The following is a 21,938-nucleotide window of genomic DNA, read 5'->3' on the forward strand; positions in this document are numbered from 1 at the left end:
CATTTTAAAGATAATGAAATAGATTAAGAGTATGTTCATTTCACTGACTAATGCCGTCACTTTAATGACGTGTGCCATTAACAGGAGCCGAGGCCTGATGGTCCCTCTGAAGACTCCAGTTGTCAGGGGCAACAGCATGAGCTTCCCCTAGCTGCCATGGTGACCGTAGGATGTGTAAGTAGACCCTGCGGAACATATCCTCACGGCTGTGATTAATGACATTTATGTCACTTCACATCTAATATAAACCTGTAATTATTCTCAGTGTGTAGTATTTCCCTTCTACACTCTCTTAGTAAAAAAAAAAAAAAAAAAATCAGTTTCCAGTTGCAACATATAAAAGCTTAATGCATCGTCATTTTTAATTGATACAATATATGTACATCCATGTTTCAATCATCGTCATAATGCAAGAAATCCCATCTTTACATCTATACAGTGTTCCAGTTGTTGTCAGTATAAAAGAAAGCGTTAATCACAATAATAATAGTAATCCCAGTGTGGTAATACAGCAGTCTTCCAAAGGAATGGCAGAAAGGGAACTGAAAGCTAATAGACCCCACTAAAAACCAGGTTGTCACTGCAGTCTCACTGAGGTCGGGGCAGACTGGTTGAACCACCACCTACACTGTGTTACTGCCTCTCTCTGACCTGCTTCTTCATCTCAAGCCCTGTCTCCCTGGGAATCACAAAATCTGCCATATCACCACAACATTGCTTCTCCTCAGTACCGCGTATGAGAATCTCGGACCACATCGTCCCTCTTTATAATTTTGACTCAGCTTTTTCTTCTTTTTGATCCTCATCTCTTCCTGTAACCTCTCTAACCCGTTGGGCCTCAGGCACTATTTACTCATTGCTCCACTTTACGTGCCGAAGGGCCTTTTTTCTCAAATTCCTCACCCCAGCCAAATCACCCCTCCTTCCCCTACAGGTCCCCTACCCCCCAATTACAGAGTTCCCTCAGTTGCAGTTTAACTCCCTTCCCCCCTAGATCCATCCATCTCATCCATGTATCCATCAATCCCTCCTTCCATTCCTCTATCATGGCCGGCTGGTTGACCTGCCTGCCTCCCCACAGTGTGGCTGCATATCAATCCCCTGCTGTGCTTTGTGCGGGTTGGTTTCCTGGCAACAGACAACAGCCATGACAGGGCTCCAGGGCAGAGAGAGCCTCTTGCATCGCAGCAGCTTGCTATAGCTGGATAGCTCAGTCCAGTGTCACTGATATTCATGGCCATGACTGGTATGTGCCATAAGCTAAGCGAGCTGCTGCAGTTGCAGTGTGTTTAAGGCTCTCTCTGACGACTTGAGAGTTCAAGCAGACAGGCAGGACAAGGAAGGCTGTGTCTGAACCCATCAGTGTGGGACAGAAACACCAGGGCTAAGATGGCGTGCACTGTAGACCCTGAAGGTGGCTGCCATTAGTCTTCATGGGATTATTGTGAGGTAGTACAGATTAAGACACCTGCACTACTGTAGAATCTCTTTATTAGTGCTGTAAATATCTTTAAAATATATCTTATATATTTTAAATCCACAGTTTCTGTTACAAAAGGAGTAAAAATGACCCCCAGATGCTATTTACAGTAAAATATACTTTACAACTTTACAGTTACTAACTTGCAGATTCAAAAAAAGACTTTGAATCTCACTTGTAAGAAAAGTCAACATGTTTGACTGTTGTGATTCTGGCAGCTGCAGCATGTTTTTAATTGATTATTTTCAGTCGTACTGACAAGTGAAATTGCAGTGCATGTGTCAGTGGTACAAGTTAATCGGAAGTCTTTGTGTTTAATTCAAAGATCAGTTTGGAGACTTACAGCAGATAGCACTTTCAGAGTGTGGCTACGCCATCTTTTTTTTTCCTGTCTGCTTGAGCTGCTCATTCTTTAGCGTCCATTATCCCCCTCTTGTCATTTCCCCCATTTCTCTATTGACATCTGTACAAATATGCAGAGGTACACCTGTGTACTTCAACTTTGAGTTTTAAAAAACACTTCTTTGACACCTCTTTGTAAAGAAAAATACAAAAAACAGAAACATTATACAATCAAACACCCCTTCAGGCTTCGATGTAATGAGTGGTAACGGTGCAATGCCAATACTGTGACGGCATCACTGCCACTAATTGGTACAGTATAAGGGATATAACATCAATGCAGCATTTCATGTTTTTTAATAAAATCCTTGTACATGAGTGTCATTATTTTGTTGTTTTGTCTGTTTGTTTATTGCTTGATTAGATGGCACCTGGGCAGGATTTTCTTTTCCAAATAATACCAAATAAGTATAGGGTTGTGTTGAACAAAATATAACCACATGAGGAATAAAAATGCAGCAGTTACTGTCACCTTTGGCAAATTAACACCTCCAAAAATAGCCGTGGGTCATAGCATGAATTATATATTATGGTATCATGTCTTGTATATATGCTAAAGATACATACAGTCAATAATACAGGAGAAAGAGAAACTTTATCCATACTCTTCATAGGAAATATAAAAAAAAAAAAATCAAAACTACCTGTACTGTAATAGCAAAACAAGACACAGTTGTGCTACAAGTGCTTATGTGTTCTTGGCACCTGTGGCCTCAGTCCAGAGTGAGTCCTTCCATATTTGCCACAGTGGAGCAAAATCCTCACCAGAGGTAGAGAGAGAGAGGGAGTCCATGCTGTGGAGTTCTGATGCTGCAGACCTCCTCCTTCAGCCCCCACCACACACCCCTCCCCTTTGTAACTGGTACATTCCTCCCTCACCCCTCGCCCTCCTCCTTAGGTGGAACATTCCAGGCGACAGCCATCTTCTGAGACAAAAATTAACTCCATTGGGATTGGATAAAACCAGCAAAGATGACGGGTTGCAGTAAATAATACATTAGCAATAGTAGAGATACGGCTATTTACAATCACACAAAATGTCTAACATCTAATGTAGTGGTTTAATCACTTGATGAAAGAACCAATAGCTGCTTTTCACCCCTTTTTCCACTGTTCTTCTCATTCATAAAGTAAAAAAAAGCAACCAGAAAAGATTCAAAACATAAAAATCTTTCTATGACCTTAAATGTTGGCAGTTTACATTCATGCCTGTGAGTGTTCGCCCCCAAGGCTTGTTGAGCATTGACACACACCATCAGAGTAGTACAACACACCCACAGGATCTGTACATTTGTGCAGTTTCGAATTCTATGCTCCTTCACCAAAAGAGAAACGGAATAAAATATTGATCATGACAAGTATTGATATTTTTTACCATTTTAACATCCAGAATGGAACGTGGCCCCCCCCGTGTTTTAGGGTTTAAAAAAACTGCAGAAGTTGAAGCTTCAGTAGCCTCAGCTTGTGCCTCTGTCTGTCGTCAGAGCGAGAGCATCAGATGATCATTTTTGGGTTCTAAAGCACTCTAATCTAAAAGAACCATCTCCAGCTGGAGAGGCCTTGATGCAGCATACCTTCTCAAACCTCAACCAATAGGAAAGCACACTCGCACTCAAACAAATCACAGAAAACCAAACAGAAGAAGTGTGAGATTGTTTTTGGATTGTACATCAGCAGAACATTTCAGAGGGATGGGTTGTAACTAAATTTACACTCTGGTAGAAGTTGCATACAGTTTAATTACTACATTCTAACATTAGGTATGCAATACCAGTTTTAAATGGGAGGTGAGACTTCACAGGGTGTAGCATAGCATTCACATGAAGTACAAAACATAAATGCATTATAGTCAGTGCACTTCATCTTTACAATTCAAAATCCCCCTTTAACTACCTAAAGCCATGCAGTCCACAAGATGTTTGAAACTTGTTTGATTCCTGTGCATAAGGCCTTGGCAAAGGCGTTTTGAGTATGACCTTTTGTTCAGAGTACCAATATGGATAAGAATTTCTCCCAAAATACATGAAGGAGCATTTTAAATTTCATCAGGCAAAAAACTGAGATTGGCAGCAGCAGAAATGGCTCAGAATTGACAGACTTCACATTCTTCAACGAGATCCAGACTACAGTTTATTGTACAATCCACTTCAGCAAAGCCCACCTCTCACTCTCAACCTTCAGACCTCACCCACGGCTTAAAAACTGTGGTATCAAGATTTTTACTTTAGGTGAAATAGGTAGTTTATAGTCTGATTCTTATATTTGGAGACAAGCCGGAGAAACATTTGGTGTAGTGTTGATACTGTAGTTTGGCTGTTGTGGCCTGTTAGCTAATTTCTTGCTTAGTTTTAGTGGGAAGTTTGGAAGTACTGTATGAAGATCAGTGGTAGCTGTTGCTCCAGAAATATCACAAAATACAGTCTGGTCCTCTTCTCTCTCTCTCTCTCTCTCTCTCTCTCTCTCTCTCTCTCTCCAGCAACAACCAAGTTCAAAGCAGATGCATCAAGGTGGTGTGAGGCATCCTCCATATGTTGGCCCAATGAAAACAACTGATGCATTTTTTTTTTCTTTTCTTTTTTTTTTTAAACAATACTGTTTGATGCTTTCAGTGCATTTGTGCCTTGCGCTTACTTTGTAGAACCTCAGGGAAATCTCAAGTTGACTAAAATTAAAAGACAAAGAACTTGTCAGTAGCTAAGCCTCTTCTCTCATTTCACATGGATTAAACAAAGTGAGGGAAGGGGGAAGAAACCTTAGTACCATGAGACCTGACATACATAGACATCTCAGCAGCTTTTGTCCATTGTGGAGATTAGGTACTGTTGTACATCCCTAATTAAAAAAATATTGTGATAAGTATAATAAAAGTTAGATGCAAAAGAAAACAGGCATGCACTTTATATTTCTAGACATTTAGCCGACCAATAGAGGTTCAGTTTGTGGTTCTGACAGGAAATACAGCTCTACTACCTGTGACACCTGGAGCAGAGTCTAAACATTTGACCTTCAGTTTCTGTGCTTCCTTTATCTGCATATGATAGACTTGGTAAAGGGCTTGGTAGATGAAAGATATTTCACTTGGTGCTCATAATCAACCACAAGCTTTTGCACTATGTACCGCATGGAAATACATGTTTTCTTTTGCATCATTCGTCAAATGCCCATCGCTCAGCCTATCTTAGTCCTGCAAAGTGTTTGGGAACTTCGCTACAAGCTGGTTTAACAGAAGAAGAGTTGTGATGCCCTCACTCCCACTGTGATCAAGGAAGAAAACTAACTTTTCTCCTCCAGCCAGTGACGGATAAATCTGCAGACAAATAAATATAGCTGTTTTCAAATTTATCAAGGATTTTTAAAATGGGATACAATTTATATACGATAGCTGGCTCCCTCCCAAAGATTTATGAGCACTGGCTAGTGGCTGGTATTGATTTCACAACCTGGTGTTGATTACAGAGAATTAAGGTAATTTAAAATAAAATAAACCATTATAGAAGTCTGTGATTCCACTGTATGCCATGTGCTAGGAGTTTCTCCCCTAAAGGTTATATTTGCATTCAAAGACACATTTCATGCAAATGGTACAATTTTTCTTTTTTCCAAACAAAGAAACACACATTTCTTTTATGTTCATCTAAAAAAGAAGCTTATTTTCTTTTTATATATAGTTATATTTATATATATTGTATGTATATATATATATATATATCAGTTAATTCTTTTTTCTACACTTTTCCAGGGCAGGCACCGTACACACACTGGGTACAGAGGCATGCCACACTTGCATTGCTTTTTGCATTCTACGGTTGGTTGGCTGGCAGGCACGATGTCATCCAGGCAGCGCTGCAGTTGGTGAGTGTATCCTATGTCTGCACCGACTTTAAACACGCGCACACACACATTTTGTCTCACTTTCCTGTGTCTTATGCGTCACATCCATACTCGTATAACCATACATGTCCCTTTCATCCTGGCACTGTAGTTGCAGAGGCAACGTCACACTGCCTAGATGACATCAGAGTAGGGGCGGGGTTAAGGGTTGGTCCAACAAGCTTCAAATGGAATAATAAAAGCAGTGCAGCAAGGCTCTGTGGCGCATGCAGAGATGGGCGGGGGGGGGGGTGAATGGGTCGGGACTGGGACAGCGAGGGTCAAAGGTCGGTGGAGGGTGTGCAAGGTTCAAATGGAAGGTGTGGGGTCTAGCCCAGGGTTGCAGACAGATTCATGAATGGGGGGGGGGGGAGAGTTTGAAGGGAAAGGGTGGCAAGGCAAGGAGGGTCAGTGCTAACTTCATGACGATTACGTTTGTATTCAGTTTTTTTTTCTCTTTTTTCTCCTTATGTGATTTTTTTTTTGTTGTATTTTGATTTATATTTTGCTTTTTACAAATGGTTTAATGACACAATTTAGGCTCAGAGTAGTGGATGGCTGAATCTACTGCTGGTTGTATGTTCAGAGGATGGAGATGGAGAGAGGTGTTATGGGAGAAACTTTGACTTTTAGTTCGCTACATGAGTTTTCAACTGTATACACAATATAAATAAACAGGGGGAGGGGTAATACTAATGCCAGTATATTGTTTTAAATAATTATTTGCTATTTGTGCTCAGTTATGTACTGTAGGATTGCAAGTATTTCCAGTAGTCATGTCTTACCCAAGTTGTTCCCCAATAACCTGGATTAAGTACGTGGAGCTTAGACTGCAGCTACTTTGTAATTGTCGTAGTTTTGAAAATTTGCATATTACAATGTGGTAATATGTGTTTAAAGTTATAAAATTACTAATTATCAGTCAAATAGTAAACATATTCAAAATGTTAGAATTTATCTAGATTCAATCAGTAAACAGTTTATAAGTACACATAGAAAGTAGTAATGTTTAGTTAGATAATACTTGACTCAGCAAGAAAGTTGCGTATCTGTTCACGCAAAATCAAAATAGCTTAATTGTTCATCATACAGTGATGAGGCGTGGTCTAATGTCTGACCACAGCCTCATCAAACACACACACACACACACACACACACACACACACACACACACACACATACACACACACACACAGTAACATACTCCCAACAATCGCACATACATACACAAGCTCTGACATGCAGCTATATTGTATCTTGGGTTCTGTCAGAGGGACACTGCAGCGAGAAGGCGCCACCCTCCTGTCACCTCAACCAATCAGAAAACCCTCTCCACAGCTCCAGCAGAGAAAAGGAGTGATTAACTGATGGTACATCTAGAGAGAAAAAAATAGAGAGGAAGGAGAGATCCAATCGTATAATTAGTGAGGAGAATGAAGAGGAGGCATGTGTGAGGAAGATGCATTGTGTTGATTCATGTCCATTTCGGATGCAGGATACACACTGCATATTCCGGCAACCATCCTGTCATCCTTCTCTCTCACTGGGGGTCAGTAACACACTCTCGCTGTGCTTCAATATGGTGTCTTGAGGGACTGGCTAAAAGCCAAATGAACTGGTGTGTGTGCGTGTGTGTTTGCGTGTGTGTCCACAATGCATACACAAAATGTGACATTGCAGAGTTTGAGAGAGTGTCTGAATCTACAGCACAAGCTTTCCACACTTTTTTTTTTTTTGTGTGTTTTGCTCTGGAAAGAAGTCATGTCTGCCCCTCCCAACCCTGTCCATCGCTCTATCCACCCCCAAATAAACGAATGCAAATGTGTCATTGCACTCGCACGTGTCTAAACCTGCCTGTTGAGTTTTGTTGTGAGGAAATTAAGAGAATGTGGGAGGGAAGGGAAGGCTTGAGGTAACGGGGGAAGGGTAAAGAGGGGCATTGTGGAATAGTAATGAAGGGGAGTATTGATTTGAGTCACATGAGCTCAAAACCAAAGAGGCCGGGGAGGGTGCCTAGTCGGCGTGCCAGTTAGATGTCTTCTATGAATGCCAATTTTTTTTTTTTCTCCCACAATGAAAAGGGAGGGGTAAAAGTACAAAAAATAGATTAATAAAATAGAAGAAAAGAAACAAACTCTTTTAAAATGTAAAAGTATAATACAAAAACAACAGCAACAAAAGCATAATAGTAATAAAAACGTTAGTGACTTTAAAGATGAAATAGTAGAGGTGTTAAGTAGTACTTGAAGTTATCTCTAATGACACAAAATAAATAAAAGCTGTCAGAGGAGAGGATGCGGTCGGGGCTCTCAGGTGAAGGAGGGTCGTTGTTTTCTCTCTCTCTCTCTCTGTCCCTCTCTTTCTCCATCTCCCCCTCTCTCCATCTCTCTCTCTCCCTCTCCCTGTCACCTCTCACTCCTCACGGAGCTGCAGGCGGTAGCGACTGTAGCGGATCTGGAAGAAGAGCCTCTCCAGCGGCGAGCGGCTCATCCCGGGGAGCCTGTAGTCCTCGCTCTGGCCCGTTCGGCGGAAGCCCAGCGACTCGTAGAGCTTGTGGGCGGCCAACTTGACAGCCGTCGTGCCGAGGACAACAGCAGCGTAGTTGTTGCGCACCGCGAACTCCAGGACACGACGACCCAGTGCCTTTGCGATGCCTTTGCCGCGGTAGCGAGAGTCCACCGACATGCGCCGCAGCTCGACCGTGTTGTCATCCTCACGGCCCTGCGCCGCCACGATGCCCACCACACGTCCGTCGAGCACTGCCACCCAGAAACAGGAGCCTGGCCGAAACAAGACACAATAATAATCAGCTTTGGCTTGTATGAGCAGGGTATAGCAAAGGCTTTAGTTAAAGCTTAAAACTTAAAGGAGTAATTCAACATTTTGGGAAAGAAAAAGAAGATTGACACCATTCATGTCCTTGTGGTGAACCCAAAGCCAGCTGTTTTGTTAGCTTAGCATAAAGACTGGAAGCAGGGAGGAACAGCTAGCTTGGCTCTGTGCAGGGGAAACAAAATCAGCCTACCTTGACCTCTTAAACTCATTAATTAACACATTTACAATATATGGCACTTTCTCCTCTCACACTTTAGAGGTGCAGGCTAGCTGTTTTCCCCTATTTCCAGTCTTTGTGCTAAGCTAAGCTAACCAGTTCCTTGGATTTACCATACAGACTTGAGAGTGATATTGATCCTTTCAGCTAATTCTTGCCAAGCATGCGAATAAGCATATTTTCAAAAAGATTGATCTATTCTGTTGATACTGTCATTCTGCAATGGCTGCTTATTTTAAATATTAATTAATATGTCAATTATTTTAGGATTAATTGTCATATACTTATTGTTATATAAGCATAGAAAGGGGTTGAACACCTTGGTTTTGAAGTTTCTCTGTCACAGACCCACACACTCAGCTGCTCCAATACACTGTGTAGCTCGAGACTATATTTCAGTTCTTAATAATATATGCATCCTTTATGGAATAAACAAACAGACTGATAATTAGAATGGATGAGGGGTGTCTAGGGTAGAAACATGGGTCAAAATGAATGTCCTGTGTTTCCATTACCAGCATGTTGCATCATGTCGTATAGCTTAGATGCTCTGATTGGAGAGAACAGGGGAGAGAGAACAAAAGAAGGGATACAGGGAGTAGATGAGTGAGGAGGGCAGAGACCAGCGTCTGACTGGTGCTTAATGGCATTAGCTACTCTGTGAGATGCTGCTGATTAAAAGCACAGGCATGATGGAGCAGTCACTTAGAGCTCACAGCGTAGTGGAACAGAGTGACAGATCTCAGAGAACAGAGTAAAACTTTGCCAAGTTTACACAAGATTGTGCTATAGGAATTAAATTTCATTTTGTCACGTAAAAACATCATAGACAGGAACAAAACACTGGCATCTTTACAGCAGTACTGTATCAGGGACTTGCAGAGTTAATACATCAGACAGACAGACAGATTGATAAAAAAAAAAAAAAAAGAAAGACTAGCACACATACAGATAGACAAACAAGGTTAGACCAATACAGATAAAAATGTCAGCAGACAATGCTCCTCCACCAGAGTACAGATAAGAGCTTGAATATCAACTCATTTAATGTCAATATACATTCATGCTGCAGTTTCTAAACTGTTCACTTTGATACAGTATGATTATGCTCGCGAATTATTTTCCTTTTTAGCCTTTAAATGGCATTTTCAATAATTATAGTTTGGTTTATTGGGACAAAACAACATGAACAAGAGCTATAGAACATTTTAACTTTGATTTCTCTCATCGGCTGTGTCACTACCTTTGACTTCATTAGTTGAAACATCTGTGTTACTTTTATGTTTAGATTCAGAGCTAGAGAATGACTCCCTTCTGAGAAAAATTAAAACACAGTTGAATTCCCGCTGTTACTCCGCACATTGCCCCGGCATGGCACAATCACACAAACTTCACAGGGTGTTAAATAGCAGAAAGAGCAGAGAGAAATGTCAGTAAATGTTGCAGGTCATCGTGCTTCTTTGAAATCATTCACTTTTGAATCTTAATCAGTCAGTTTTTTTAAATTAATATGCCGTGTAGGTGTAGACCCCTTGCTCATTTCCTTTACAGATCATAATCTTTCAAGGAAAACGACCCTCTCGACCTCGTGTTTTTATTGCGTAACCGTGTTCAAACAGCCTTTCCATCAATGTCAGCAGTATTTACGGCATGTGTTGGCGGTGGTTGTACTAAAATGCCATCTGTTTATTATAGATAAAGTAAATCTGAGAGGGCTGTGACTGGCAGAGGCTGACGTGCAGTCAGTAAAAAATCTGCGCCCGTCTGTCCACGAGCTCTGAATCCTAATTCTCTCTCTCTCTCTTTCCTTGCCTTTACACATAACCTCTCCTTTATTTCTACTGAATCTCTCACTCACACGCACACACACAAACAGACGGTCACATTAACATCATGCCTCTCTGCTGGATTCCCCGTGAGTTAGGCAGGATTTCATGCCCCTGAAGCCCTGTATTAAGCTGATCTGGAGGCTTCTGTTACTGAATCAAACAACTGTCACATATAGGATGCAGCAGCAACAGGAAAGCCCGAGTAACATCCTGCCCTCCCAGTGCTCAACTAGTGTTTCACTAATCTTTCAGGGGAGGTGTGATTATGAATTAAATGCTGGAAGAGTCATAGCTCCTTGCAGTGGTGAAATGCACCCTCCTGAATACCCTGAATAACTACAAACTTAGAGGATGGCCTAACTCTCTAACTAACTAACTGTGACTGGTGGGTGATTGTTGAAGAGATTGTTCTGTGCAACTCAGAAGTTTTAAGTAGTTATGTGTCTCACAGCCTTCACTAAATACTATGGAATGATGCCTCATTATAGGCAGATGTCAAAGCTGCGGTGTTACTCCTGTGGCACTCTGCCGGCATTATTATGCTCGTGCGTGTGGTTGTGTGTGTGTGTTGGAGGTGTAGGAGGGGGGGGATACGCTTCCATAAAGCCCTGATGACCATCTGTCTGAACTGAGCCTGTGCCAGGAATGAGGACAGCACAGGAAAGCATACACGCCAACCACCCCTCTGCCTATCTGCTCATCAGACTGTGTGTATTACTTAAGACCCAGTCTCAAAAAGCTCACTTAGATCACAACAACAATGAACTACACTGAGAGAAAAAAGTCAGAAATATTGTTATCCCTCTCCCTCTGACTCGGCTTTTCTTGTAAGCTAAGGAGGGTATATTGATCTCGAAGCTTCCTAACATCACGGCTTAACATCTGCTGCAACTGACACTGCTGCATCTGACACTGCTACTATTAAACTGCATGGACTTAGCGAGCTATCTTTATTTCTGCTGGGAACTGCACTTCCTGAGAGATAGGAAGATAGAGAGAGACAGAGACAGACAGAGTTTTTTTGGCACAAAAGAAAGTGGTGGAGCCATAATGATGTGCTCTTATGGGTCATTTTATTTATATGAGATGAAGATGCCCTCGACCCTCGTGTCTGCAAATCTGCAAGTGAAATATCACGATTGATGCAAAATAGAAGGTGCATTGTGGCATACTGCCGCATATACTTCTTTTTCTACATAATTCCTTAGTCTAGAGAAACTGGGCTTCTTACCAGAGGCTCATAGAGGGAAATGTGAGGACTGTGAAGGAGTAACACTTATTGTAAAGCGTCTCTTGGGCAGGTCACTTGACTCCTAGCTCCTTGAGTGAGGCTGTGTCGGCCACTCGGCAGTATGAAGTGGATCTATTAAGGGATTTTAGCCATGCTAGTGGCAAGGCACTAGGAATGGCAGTATCACTGTTCTGATTGCCATGAAATGTGCTAATTAGCAAATGGTACCATCCTAAGCAAAGACACTGACCATGGTAAACATTATAACTACTAAATAAGGGCATGTTTAGATTGTCACTGCGAGTATGCTAGCTTGCTGATGTTAGCATTTTGCTCCAAGCACCACTGTGCCTAAGTACAGCCCCACAGAGCTGATACTATGTTTGCAGGTCTTACCAAGTCTTATTAAAGACTCCTTACAGTCCAGACCTGAGATATAATCTGTTTAGTACTTTGTAATAGTTTTGGATTTTAGCTTTCTAGCATTTTTACTTTGTCTGTGAGACAGGTGGGACAGAGTGAGCTGATTGGGACTAGTTTTTTCCTCTCTAGATATGTGTCACAGGTCCTTTGTCCTAATTCAGAGCTGCTTAGTCCTTCATGATTTGGAAAAGGGGATGAGTAAGAATCAATAACAACAAGTATCCTTGTGATGGTTTTGAACAAGGCACTCAGCTCCCTGTTGCTACAGCCCAGCATCTCGTTGCCTAAGAGTAAAGCTTCACACAGTGGTAATAACAGTCCACCGCCCATGTCTTAATGTGTTTGTAAGTGAGGCCAGAAAGTCTTATGAATGAGCTAACTCAGAGGAAAAGCGGGGTGATAAAGAAGAAGAAGAAGTCACTCATCTGTCTTCTCTGAAAGAAGGAGTGTGCAGAGGAGGAGGAGGGAGGAGAGGCATCTGTGTAATAGTGATGAGCCTGAAAGGATCCATTATTGCTGCTAGGGCATACAAACGCAAGGGGGGGGGGGGGGGGGCAGAGAATCTACCGTTATTACAGAGGGGGAGGGGACTTGAAGAATACAGATGATCTTAAGACAAGAAATACTGTAAATCAAGGCTGGAAGGAAGAGCTTTGAGCCCTCACACAAGCAAAAATCTGATTCTTTTTAATGCAACAGATCTAATTTCTTTAACTACTTTACAAGGATATTAATAAGCCTCTGTGCATGTGTGTGGGAGTGTTAAACACTTGCTGATGTTGTGATATGAAGCCTGTACACGAGCAAAAAAAAAAACAAAGAAAAAACACAAAAGCACAACAAGGGGAATACTTTTTGTGGTGTCTAACAAGATTATTCTCTTTTCCTACAGATGAAACCTAGAGGGCTAATTCAGTTGATAAGCGTTCAGTCTAGACGCCGCCTCACTGCAGTGTAGTTCACTTCTCTGTCAGCCAAACGTCGTCCTGAGCACTCTGTGGGTGTAAGCCCTCATGAAAGCTCATAAGTAGCTTGACTCTATTCTCTGTGTATTCTCACTAATTATTTTGTGTTCTAACAATCAAACAGTGACTTTGTGGTTATTTTTATATTTCTCAGCAGCATGTGTGTCATTGTTGCAGGGTTCATTAAGCACCAGTGATTTATGTTTCAGGAGTGGCTCTGGGTTGAAACTGTTGCATCACTGCATGATTAATTGGACCCTGTGATGCGTTAGATGGCAAGCTAGTGGTGATAGCTCCAACTGGGATAAATGTGCAATATCCAGTTATGTCAAAGTATAAATTTGTATCCTAACAATCAGTTCTGACCACAATCTTGTCACCTGCTTCACGAAAAAGATTGTTGGGGCAGGCTATCAAAACTCAAAAAGGCTTCGAAAGCAGCTTTTTTTCCTATATATTCATGGCCTGAAAACCCTGAGTGATTATTTTGCATCACTTTTACATCATTGCATGTAGACAGGCTGTTGCCAGTTTGCAAAGAGTTTAGTTTACTGTGACGTGCTGTATGTCTGTATCTTCTTAATGAAATGTACGACTTCTCCCTTTTAAAGAAGAGTTTTTCTAGTGTTCCTTGGGCTTATACGTCACATACAACCTCTTTAATGCCCTTCCATACACACATACACACACCATCTTCTTCAGATCAGAGCTCGGAGTATGGATTAGCCTGTAACGTACAACCCACACATCAGCAGTTTCTTCCTCCGTCATGAACAAATAAGTGTGAGAGGAATGTGACCCTCAGACACAGCACATGCTTTACAGATGCGTTACAGAAAATGACTAATTCATGTGTATTGAAGCCTTCGCCATCAAGTTGGCTTCAAAGCCAAACTCAGTATGCAAAGGAGACTGACGCATTAACCTGTGTGTTGTCACGTGTGTGTGTTTATCCACTTTACAGAGACTCACACACTCCGACAGCGTTCCCCGTTACATTTCCATTAGCTCAGAGGAGCTCATTATCCGGCCCTTTACTGTTGGTTTTACTGCCTTCCTGCCCATCAACGTGTCTATGCATGTTGTTTTGTTTGTATGCAAACCTGCAGGTACATGCTCACATTTTACACACATGCTACACTTTACTGTGTTCATGCCATTGTTCACAGGGCTGCTACATCTCCAGCCTGAACCTCTCTCTCCCTGCTCATTCCTGGGGTCAAAGGCCATCAGGGTGGGCTTCACACCAACATGCTTAAAGTGACTCCAGATTATTACATCTTAATCTCTACATACTGTATGCTGTTCCTCTGTCAGTCAAGACCAAACTCATTTGGCTCCAGCTGCAGAAATCTATAGAGCAAATAAGTAATCACCCAGCGATCTATAACAGGGTTTGAAATTGCTTATCGGTCGTGATCAAGCATTGTGATTGGTCACCAGAGTGACAATGCTGCAATTAATGACGCAGCTGTTGACTCGTCATCTACTCTTTCCAGTGGGTGTCTTTGTTCAGTATTGATTTAAGCAGACTGCGAAACAAAGGCTGAGGCTAGTGAGATTACAATACATTATTAATGATCGGCTCCACTTCCTCAGAACGCTGAATAGACAAGAGATACACATGTTCACGTTCTTGCAGAGTGCAGCGAAGGTAATGGACTAGTGAGGTCTCCACTTTCTCAGTATGCACTGTCTGGGAACAGCAGAGTCAGCCAGTCATGTAAAGGACAACAGGCTGAACATATTAGGATTTTGGAGTGCTTCCATGTTGTTCTGACCTTTTCAGGCTTTCAGACCTTTTTCTGACTGAGTAAGCTCATTCATGGGACTCCGAGGCTTCACACCAAAACAGGGGCAGTGCACTGTACTCCTGCTGTACGGACTTCTCTAAAATCACAGAAAACAAATTGCATGATTTGTCCGACCAACAGTCCAGAATATCCAAAAGATATTCAATTTACAATGATAGAAAAGCACTAAATCAACAACAAATATAAATCCTTTTTTTTCTTGATAAATTTTTTGATTAATGACCTGAACATGGTTATTTTGCTCTGTATCTTTTTATCTACAGTATACAATTTTTTCTAGTTGTTAATTATAATTAAATTACTTGCGGCTCAATCAGCAACAAGAGGGAGGGATAGGAGAGGAAAAGGTTGCTTATTAATCTGAGCTGCTTCAGCTGACGAGTCTGAAATATACCCAGGGGAACCATTTGTCTGTGTGTTAACCAGCAAACTCTTTATATCTCCATCTTGCTCACGTGCACACAACAAATATCTTATAGTTGAGGAGCACACCCCTCCCTCCGATGCCCCCATTTTCTATGTAGCACTCACTTCCTTTCCTCCCTTCACACATTTTCCCTTTCTCTCTCTGTCTATCTCCCTCTTTCTGTCGCTCAGAGCTAAAATAAGCACAGCAGGTACCGGCGGAGGAAGCTGCTCTCTCCCCTGGAACAGAGCGAGTGCAAACTCATCCCACACACACACACACACACACACACACACACACACACACACACACACACACACACACACACACACACACACACAGAGCTACAATGAGACTGACCGGCAGATATTATAACGTCTCCTGCCTCGATAAGACCCTGCAGTGGTAATGACGCCTCATTAAACAGCCAGTATAACAGAGTGGCTATCACTTCCAGCCACGGAGGGTTTGGCTCAGCGTCTAGTGTCGCCCTCATTATATTACATTCACTTTTTAGGCACTAAGCTGCTTCAGAGTGACCTGAAGTGATTGAGCAAGTAAAGAGTTCAAGCGAAGGGATATGTCTTCCACCTACTGCTTGCACACCTCCTTTCTGTATTTACAGTCGGTTTCCCTTTTCAGAAAAGCTGTTGTATCTTCCTCAGCTCAATGAGATTAAGTGACGGAGTGTCATAGTAATGATAGTTGCATTCATTTCCTATGAGAGAAGCCATGTGATAACCATGTGAGCACTGCCTGATGAGAACAGTGCTGACATGAACTGAGCCCAGATATAGTGATAAACACTGGAAAAGATCCATGAGAATGAGCACAACACCAACATCAAAACAGCTGGTGTTTGTTGCTTTCAGATGTAGACTTCACTATTTCAGCAGCATACTAAAGCTCTGGAAGGCTAAAGAAATAACGTCACCTTGGTAACCCACGATTCCAGCAAGTCTAGTTTAGCTCAAGTCTACTCTAGCTTGTCAAGTAGGAAGTTATTCTTCTGCTGTTTATTATATTTGACAATATTAAAATTGAAAATCTTCACCGTCACCCAAAATGCTGCTGCCTGTAACTTGTCGACAATATCAGTTTACTTCCGAATAGCTTCAGTATAACTCAGTGTTATCTTCTTATTTTGAGGGAATTGCAGGTCTTGTCCTTCTGGTCTGACTCATGCACCCTGTATCTGATAACGTATCCACACTGTGTATTGTTGAGAACTTCCAGTGCAGGACTACAAAGAGATTAGATGAGTGCAGCAGAAGGAATTAGGGTCAGATGCTCGTGGATAAAAGCTTATGGACGAATAAGTTCAGAGGTATTTTGCAATTGTTTTATCTGGATAAAATACCCTCAATGGTTTAGTCTTTTGTCTTCATGTTCAGTTCCTCTCAGCAAACGAAGCGTAGTTTTTAACACATCAATGGTGACATATTGATTGCCAGGTTGACTGATTATTGGTTTTTCACTTGCAATGAGACTTGGGCCAGCAGATGTTGTATTGTAATTTCACCAATTTGACCTTGTCAACCTCCGATTGAACTGTTTAAGTCAAATAATGGTCTTCAGAGTCCAAAATCATTTTGAAAGCTGAACTGATAATACTGTGAATTTGAAAACGGTTCAATCCATTTCCTTCATTTACTTTAAACAGATTCAATTTCATTTCAAATTGTGCTTTGAAAATTGAATTTGTATATAAAACTCTTCCAGCATCATCAGCTGTTATGTCAGAGGAAACAAGCTATTGGTTCTTTTTTTGCAGTGCCATATACCTTTATACCCCCAGCCATTGTTCCTTCATTTTGCTTTATGACCCCTCCACCTACACACACACACACACACACACACACACACACACACACACACGCACATGCACTTTATTACGGGGCAAATGAAAGAGGTGACAGCTGGCCTTAAGTGGCAGCAGAGTGAGTGATCACAACACACACACAGAGGAGATAGGAGTATTGATTGGTGTAGTCGCGGCATGTGTACGGGGGGATATGTGCCTTTAGTCAGTCTCGTTCTATTACTCAGTCAGTGTCCACTTATTAGAGTTTATTCAATTCACATTTTGTTGAATTGTTAAAAAATGTAAAGAATGGGCAGCTCAGGACATCCTCCCTGTCTCCCACTCTTTCTGTCTTTGGATCTCTCTTTCCGTCCTGTGATTTAAACTAGTGCTTCTCCTTCGAGTTGATGAATTGCTGAGCTGCGACATTTATCATCCGCACTGAGACCTCTCAGTTATTAAACGTTGATTAAAAATGATGTTTTAAGTTCCGAAAGATGGAGCCCCACACATTTAGCAAACCCTCTCTCGAAACACACAGACGGCTACAACCATGTGCCACTTCTCCACCAAGACACACACACACACACACACACACATGTTCTTATAAACATCTCACACACAGTCCTCCAAACGTTTTTTATACACATGCGGCAAACATCTCTTACATACCCTTACACTCACCTCACACACACACCTTTAATGGGCATTTATCTGTTATTACAATGGCTCTTATGTCCAATACTAGCATAGATAATTAATTTTTATACATTACAGTTTACATTTCTGACTTGTTTCACTCATTCTGATAGTTCACCTACACCCGGTATTCACTGTGGACACTGTTCTCTGAGATGTCACAGTTGCAGTCTACACTTGTGCTTGTCTGACACATGTACAAATGCCGTACGTCTACAGTTTCACTGTACACACACAATACAAAACAACCTGCACACTTTGTACAGTTGAGAAGATTCAGTCAAAACAAGGAACGTCTCCGTATTAGCTCTGCTGTATAGCTAATGTTAGCCACTCGGTGTAACGGAAGCTGGCGTGCAAACAGTAACATGAGACTAATAGAGCCTGGGCCTTTAAGTTCAACACATCCTCTGCAAGGCGCTAAACGTTGCTCTCTGTACATGATCACACGCTCCTTCCTGCTATGTGCCATAACACAACACACACGCTACAACAAATGACAGCCATGTCAGAGGTGCCTCTCCACCAGGACTTCATGTTGGTGCCCAGGTGTTCATCCCCCCTGGGCCCATTCAGTTCGCATGGATATAATCATTAGCATTGTCCAAGAGCAGTGGTGCCTGACCCCCTCTAAACCATCACAGCCCTGCAGCAATAATGGGAATGCTAAATTGCAATTGTGTATGCAGTGGATTACCAGGCCAGGGGACACAATGTCAGAGAGATAGAGACAATGAGGGGCAATTGACTGGCTTAACTAACACCTGCTTTTTATATTGGCCATGTGGTTTGGGTTAAAAGGGGATAAATGTGTCCAAGAAGTTCCAGGGCAAGGGGAATGTGTGAAAATGTGTCATGTGTTTGTAGTTGGCCCTCGCCCAAACACAAAACTGAACTCCTGAGTAAGAAGACTAATTTGGGATAATGCTGGGATCTTTCCAATTAGAAGCTTCAGTGGTGGAAATGAACCTTTGCAGACACAGAGAGCACTGCAGAAAAGTGTATCAGCAGTTTCCTCCGTGCGATCAATTGCCCTGTGATGCACACACACACACACACCCCCCCCTGCATGTGACCAAGTGGAGTTCAGAGAGGAAGCAAGTGGGGGAAGGAGCGGAGAAAGAGACAGGGAGGAGGGGTGGGAAAGAAGGGTGGAGGACAAGGAAAGCAGAGAGACGAACTGCATATTTGATGAGTTGCCTCTGCATTGCCTGAAGACTCCTCAGACCCAGCCACTTTTTACAGCTTCAAGTGTCTGTCCTATCTGCTGTAGCAAACTTACAGACCTTATCTCTATAGTGTTTTTACACGGTACCTTTCTCAACAGTTTCCTAGATTACTTTTTAAAATCAACACTGTTGATGGAGCATTGCCAAATGACAAACCAGACAATGTGCATTTATGTCATTATTCACACTACAGTGAGAACAGTGAGGTTTCTCCCACGTCTTACCTGTGGGTTTCATGTAATAAGCCTCAATGTCAGCCATGTCCGTGTGCAGAGCACAGTCCAGATAACTCTGGATAACTTTCCTGCTGTAGTAGTAGCGCGCACCCATGAGAATGAGGGGTGCACAGCAGGTCAGCGTGACGGATTTGGTCACGAAAAAGCACAATACTATGGAGAAATGGAAGAAAAATAAACGAAACCTGTCAGAAAAGAGAATCACATGTTTGATTTTGGCGGAATTTGACCCCACACAGACACAGAAGAAAAAGAGCAGGTTCAATATGACATATTTAAGCATCAAAACAGTTGCATCAAAGTCTGTGATAATGGTAGAATGTGAACACTTTGGTAAAGAGAGATCAGGATTAGTTTCACACATGGCTGCAAAGTCACATTCATCAAACTGTGAAGTAAGGCACATTAGTAAAGCTGCAGGACCACACACTCTGACAGGATAATACTTCAGGTTTTCACATGCTAGTGTTGATTTCATCAAACCAGTTCACTCCATGTTGGAGTAATTAGTCGGATGTGACGCTGGGGGGCGCAAAGGGGAACACAAACAAGCAGGCTGGATGCTGCATAGCATGTTGCTGCGTGGCATGCAATAACCTAGTGGTTAGTTTACTCCACAGCACCCCAGCGTGGTGTGAAACATCAGCGCTGGAATGTGGAGGGTAATGGCTCCTCACACAATTGAATTATCCACAAAGAAACAGCAATCAAATAGTTTGTTTAGTGGATATTACAGGCCGGACTCTCATGTCAGGTGCGTAACTCTAACGCCAAATTGACTCAGGGAGCCACTTTTTCGTGGCAAAACTACGTAGATTTTGAGAATATATGAGCTTGATTGATGTCGACGTGCGTAACGGCGGCGGTCACGATACATGAGGCTTAAATTTTGCGGCTGCAACATCAACAAAAGCCAAACGAGTTCAGTGCGTGATTGGCGCATTGGCTGCTGTGCAGAGGCGGAGGAGGGGAAGCGCCCGCACTGTGCGTGTGCGCGCCGCGGGGGATTTTAATGTCTGAGTTGGGATGGCGCGGGGGAGTGTTTTTTTTTTTTTTTCTTTTTTTTTTTTTTTTTTTTTCTTTTTCCTTTTCGGTGCGTGCGCGCACCCTTTGGACCAATCCTCAAATTCATTCACTCACTCATTCACGGCACCGGCATGTCATCACATCATCAGCAGGCTCGCCGGTTATACACATGCACCATGCGCATGGCCATGCCTTTTGTTGCATGATGAGCAACATGCCGGTGTGTGCCGGCGGAAAGAGAGCCACCACGGAACAGTGTGCTGTTGCAACAGATTTCAACTTAACTGTGCATCGCCTACAGGGCCAGATAGTGCAGAGAAACGTTAGATTGTGTGGGATTTAAGACAAGTTCCTCAAATAGCCTAAATCACATTAGGATGAAAACATCAAAAAAGCACAACAAAGACAAATAAGATAAAGAAATAATTACTACACACATAAATAATGTGATCAGTAAAGCTTTTTTCTGTCATTAGAAAAGTGGGTCTGAGCCCTTTTATAGGAACACAGGAGCCGGCACAGGCTACCTGATGTGGAGTAATGATGGTAGGCTACTTACCTGTCAGAAAAGCATATAAAAACTGGGTCTTGGGCTGCTGCCTGATCCCCCTAAACGCCGTGTTGGGTATCCTCTCCATAATACCCTCGTAAAAGATGCGGCGAACCTCCTCTTGATCCCCGAGCTCGAACTCGCGGATAAAAACCGCATCTTTCCTCACATCCTTGGCCTCGGCGGGATTCAGAGCCGCGCTGGACGGAGGAGAGCTCCACATGATCGACTCTTTTTTGGTCCCAGGTATAGCATCGTGTTCGTCCGCAACAATTTTAGTCTCGCAAACCATTTTGGGAGACGAAAAATGCATGCAACTGGCCGCAAAAAACAACTACAGTTCGGAAAAAAAGTGGGAAGAGTGAGGATGAAAATGGATGATGCGTGAGATTTTCTTAAAAAACAGAGAAACGATGAAGGGGATAAGACGAAGGGGGATGTTCTGCTGCAACCCTGAGCGTTTCTGACGACCAAGACTTGCCGGCGTGATTCAAGCAGTATTTATAAGCGGGCAGGGCGGGTAGATTCAGGTTCAGGGGTTGGGGAGGTCCTCTCGCTGCACAGATTGGTGGAAGCGGTTGATGGACGAGGGAGGAGGGAGAGAGACACACACACACACACACACACACACTGGTTCCCTCTGCATCTGAGCAGGCTTGTGTGTGCCGGCGAAATGTGTATTTTGAGGATGTGGGCCCATGAGGAGGGGGTGTGATGGTGAGATTGCGTAGAGAGGTTGTTTCTGAGCAGGTTTGTCTTCATAATGTCTCACAATGAGGAGGATCCCCGCTTTGTTGAGATACCGTGGCTATAGAGGAGCGATACGCAGCACAAAGGCGCAAGGTAAAGCGGGGGCGATGCGTCAAACAGGAGGAAATCCTAGTAACAGGAGGACCGCAGCTCCTCAGAAAAAGCTCTTACA

At 42.6% G+C, this 21,938-nt stretch overlaps 1 protein-coding gene across 1 annotated transcript; it reads right to left on the reverse strand.

Moving 5' to 3' along the window:
• Positions 1 to 337: 337 nt before the first annotated feature.
• On the reverse strand, positions 338 to 21,650 carry nat8l (N-acetyltransferase 8-like). Its single transcript, XM_056368656.1, has 3 exons — positions 21,026 to 21,650; positions 19,429 to 19,593; positions 338 to 8,532 (listed from the first exon to the last, which is right to left on the reverse strand). The coding sequence occupies exons 1-3, from the start codon at positions 21,327 to 21,329 to the stop codon at positions 8,165 to 8,167; spliced, it is 837 nt and encodes a 278-aa protein (XP_056224631.1). The 5' UTR covers positions 21,330 to 21,650; the 3' UTR covers positions 338 to 8,164.
• Positions 21,651 to 21,938: the final 288 nt, after the last annotated feature.

Source organism: Seriola aureovittata, chromosome 23, assembly GCF_021018895.1.
Source record: "Seriola aureovittata isolate HTS-2021-v1 ecotype China chromosome 23, ASM2101889v1, whole genome shotgun sequence".
In the NCBI taxonomy this organism is placed as follows: Eukaryota; Metazoa; Chordata; class Actinopteri; order Carangiformes; family Carangidae; genus Seriola; species Seriola aureovittata.

What these genes read in the sequence shown, in the direction of transcription:
- nat8l (XM_056368656.1), bottom strand. Translation starts at nt 21,329, where the DNA reads ATGCATTTTTCGTCTCCCAAAATGGTTTGCGAGACTAAAATTGTTGCG. An exon ending in TTTATATGCTTTTCTGACAG is followed by an intron (nt 19,594 to 21,025) that starts GTAAGTAGCCTA and finishes ATTTCTCCATAG; the next exon opens with TATTGTGCTTTTTCGTGACC. An exon ending in TTATTACATGAAACCCACAG is followed by an intron (nt 8,533 to 19,428) that starts GTAAGACGTGGG and finishes TGTTTCGGCCAG; the next exon opens with GCTCCTGTTTCTGGGTGGCA.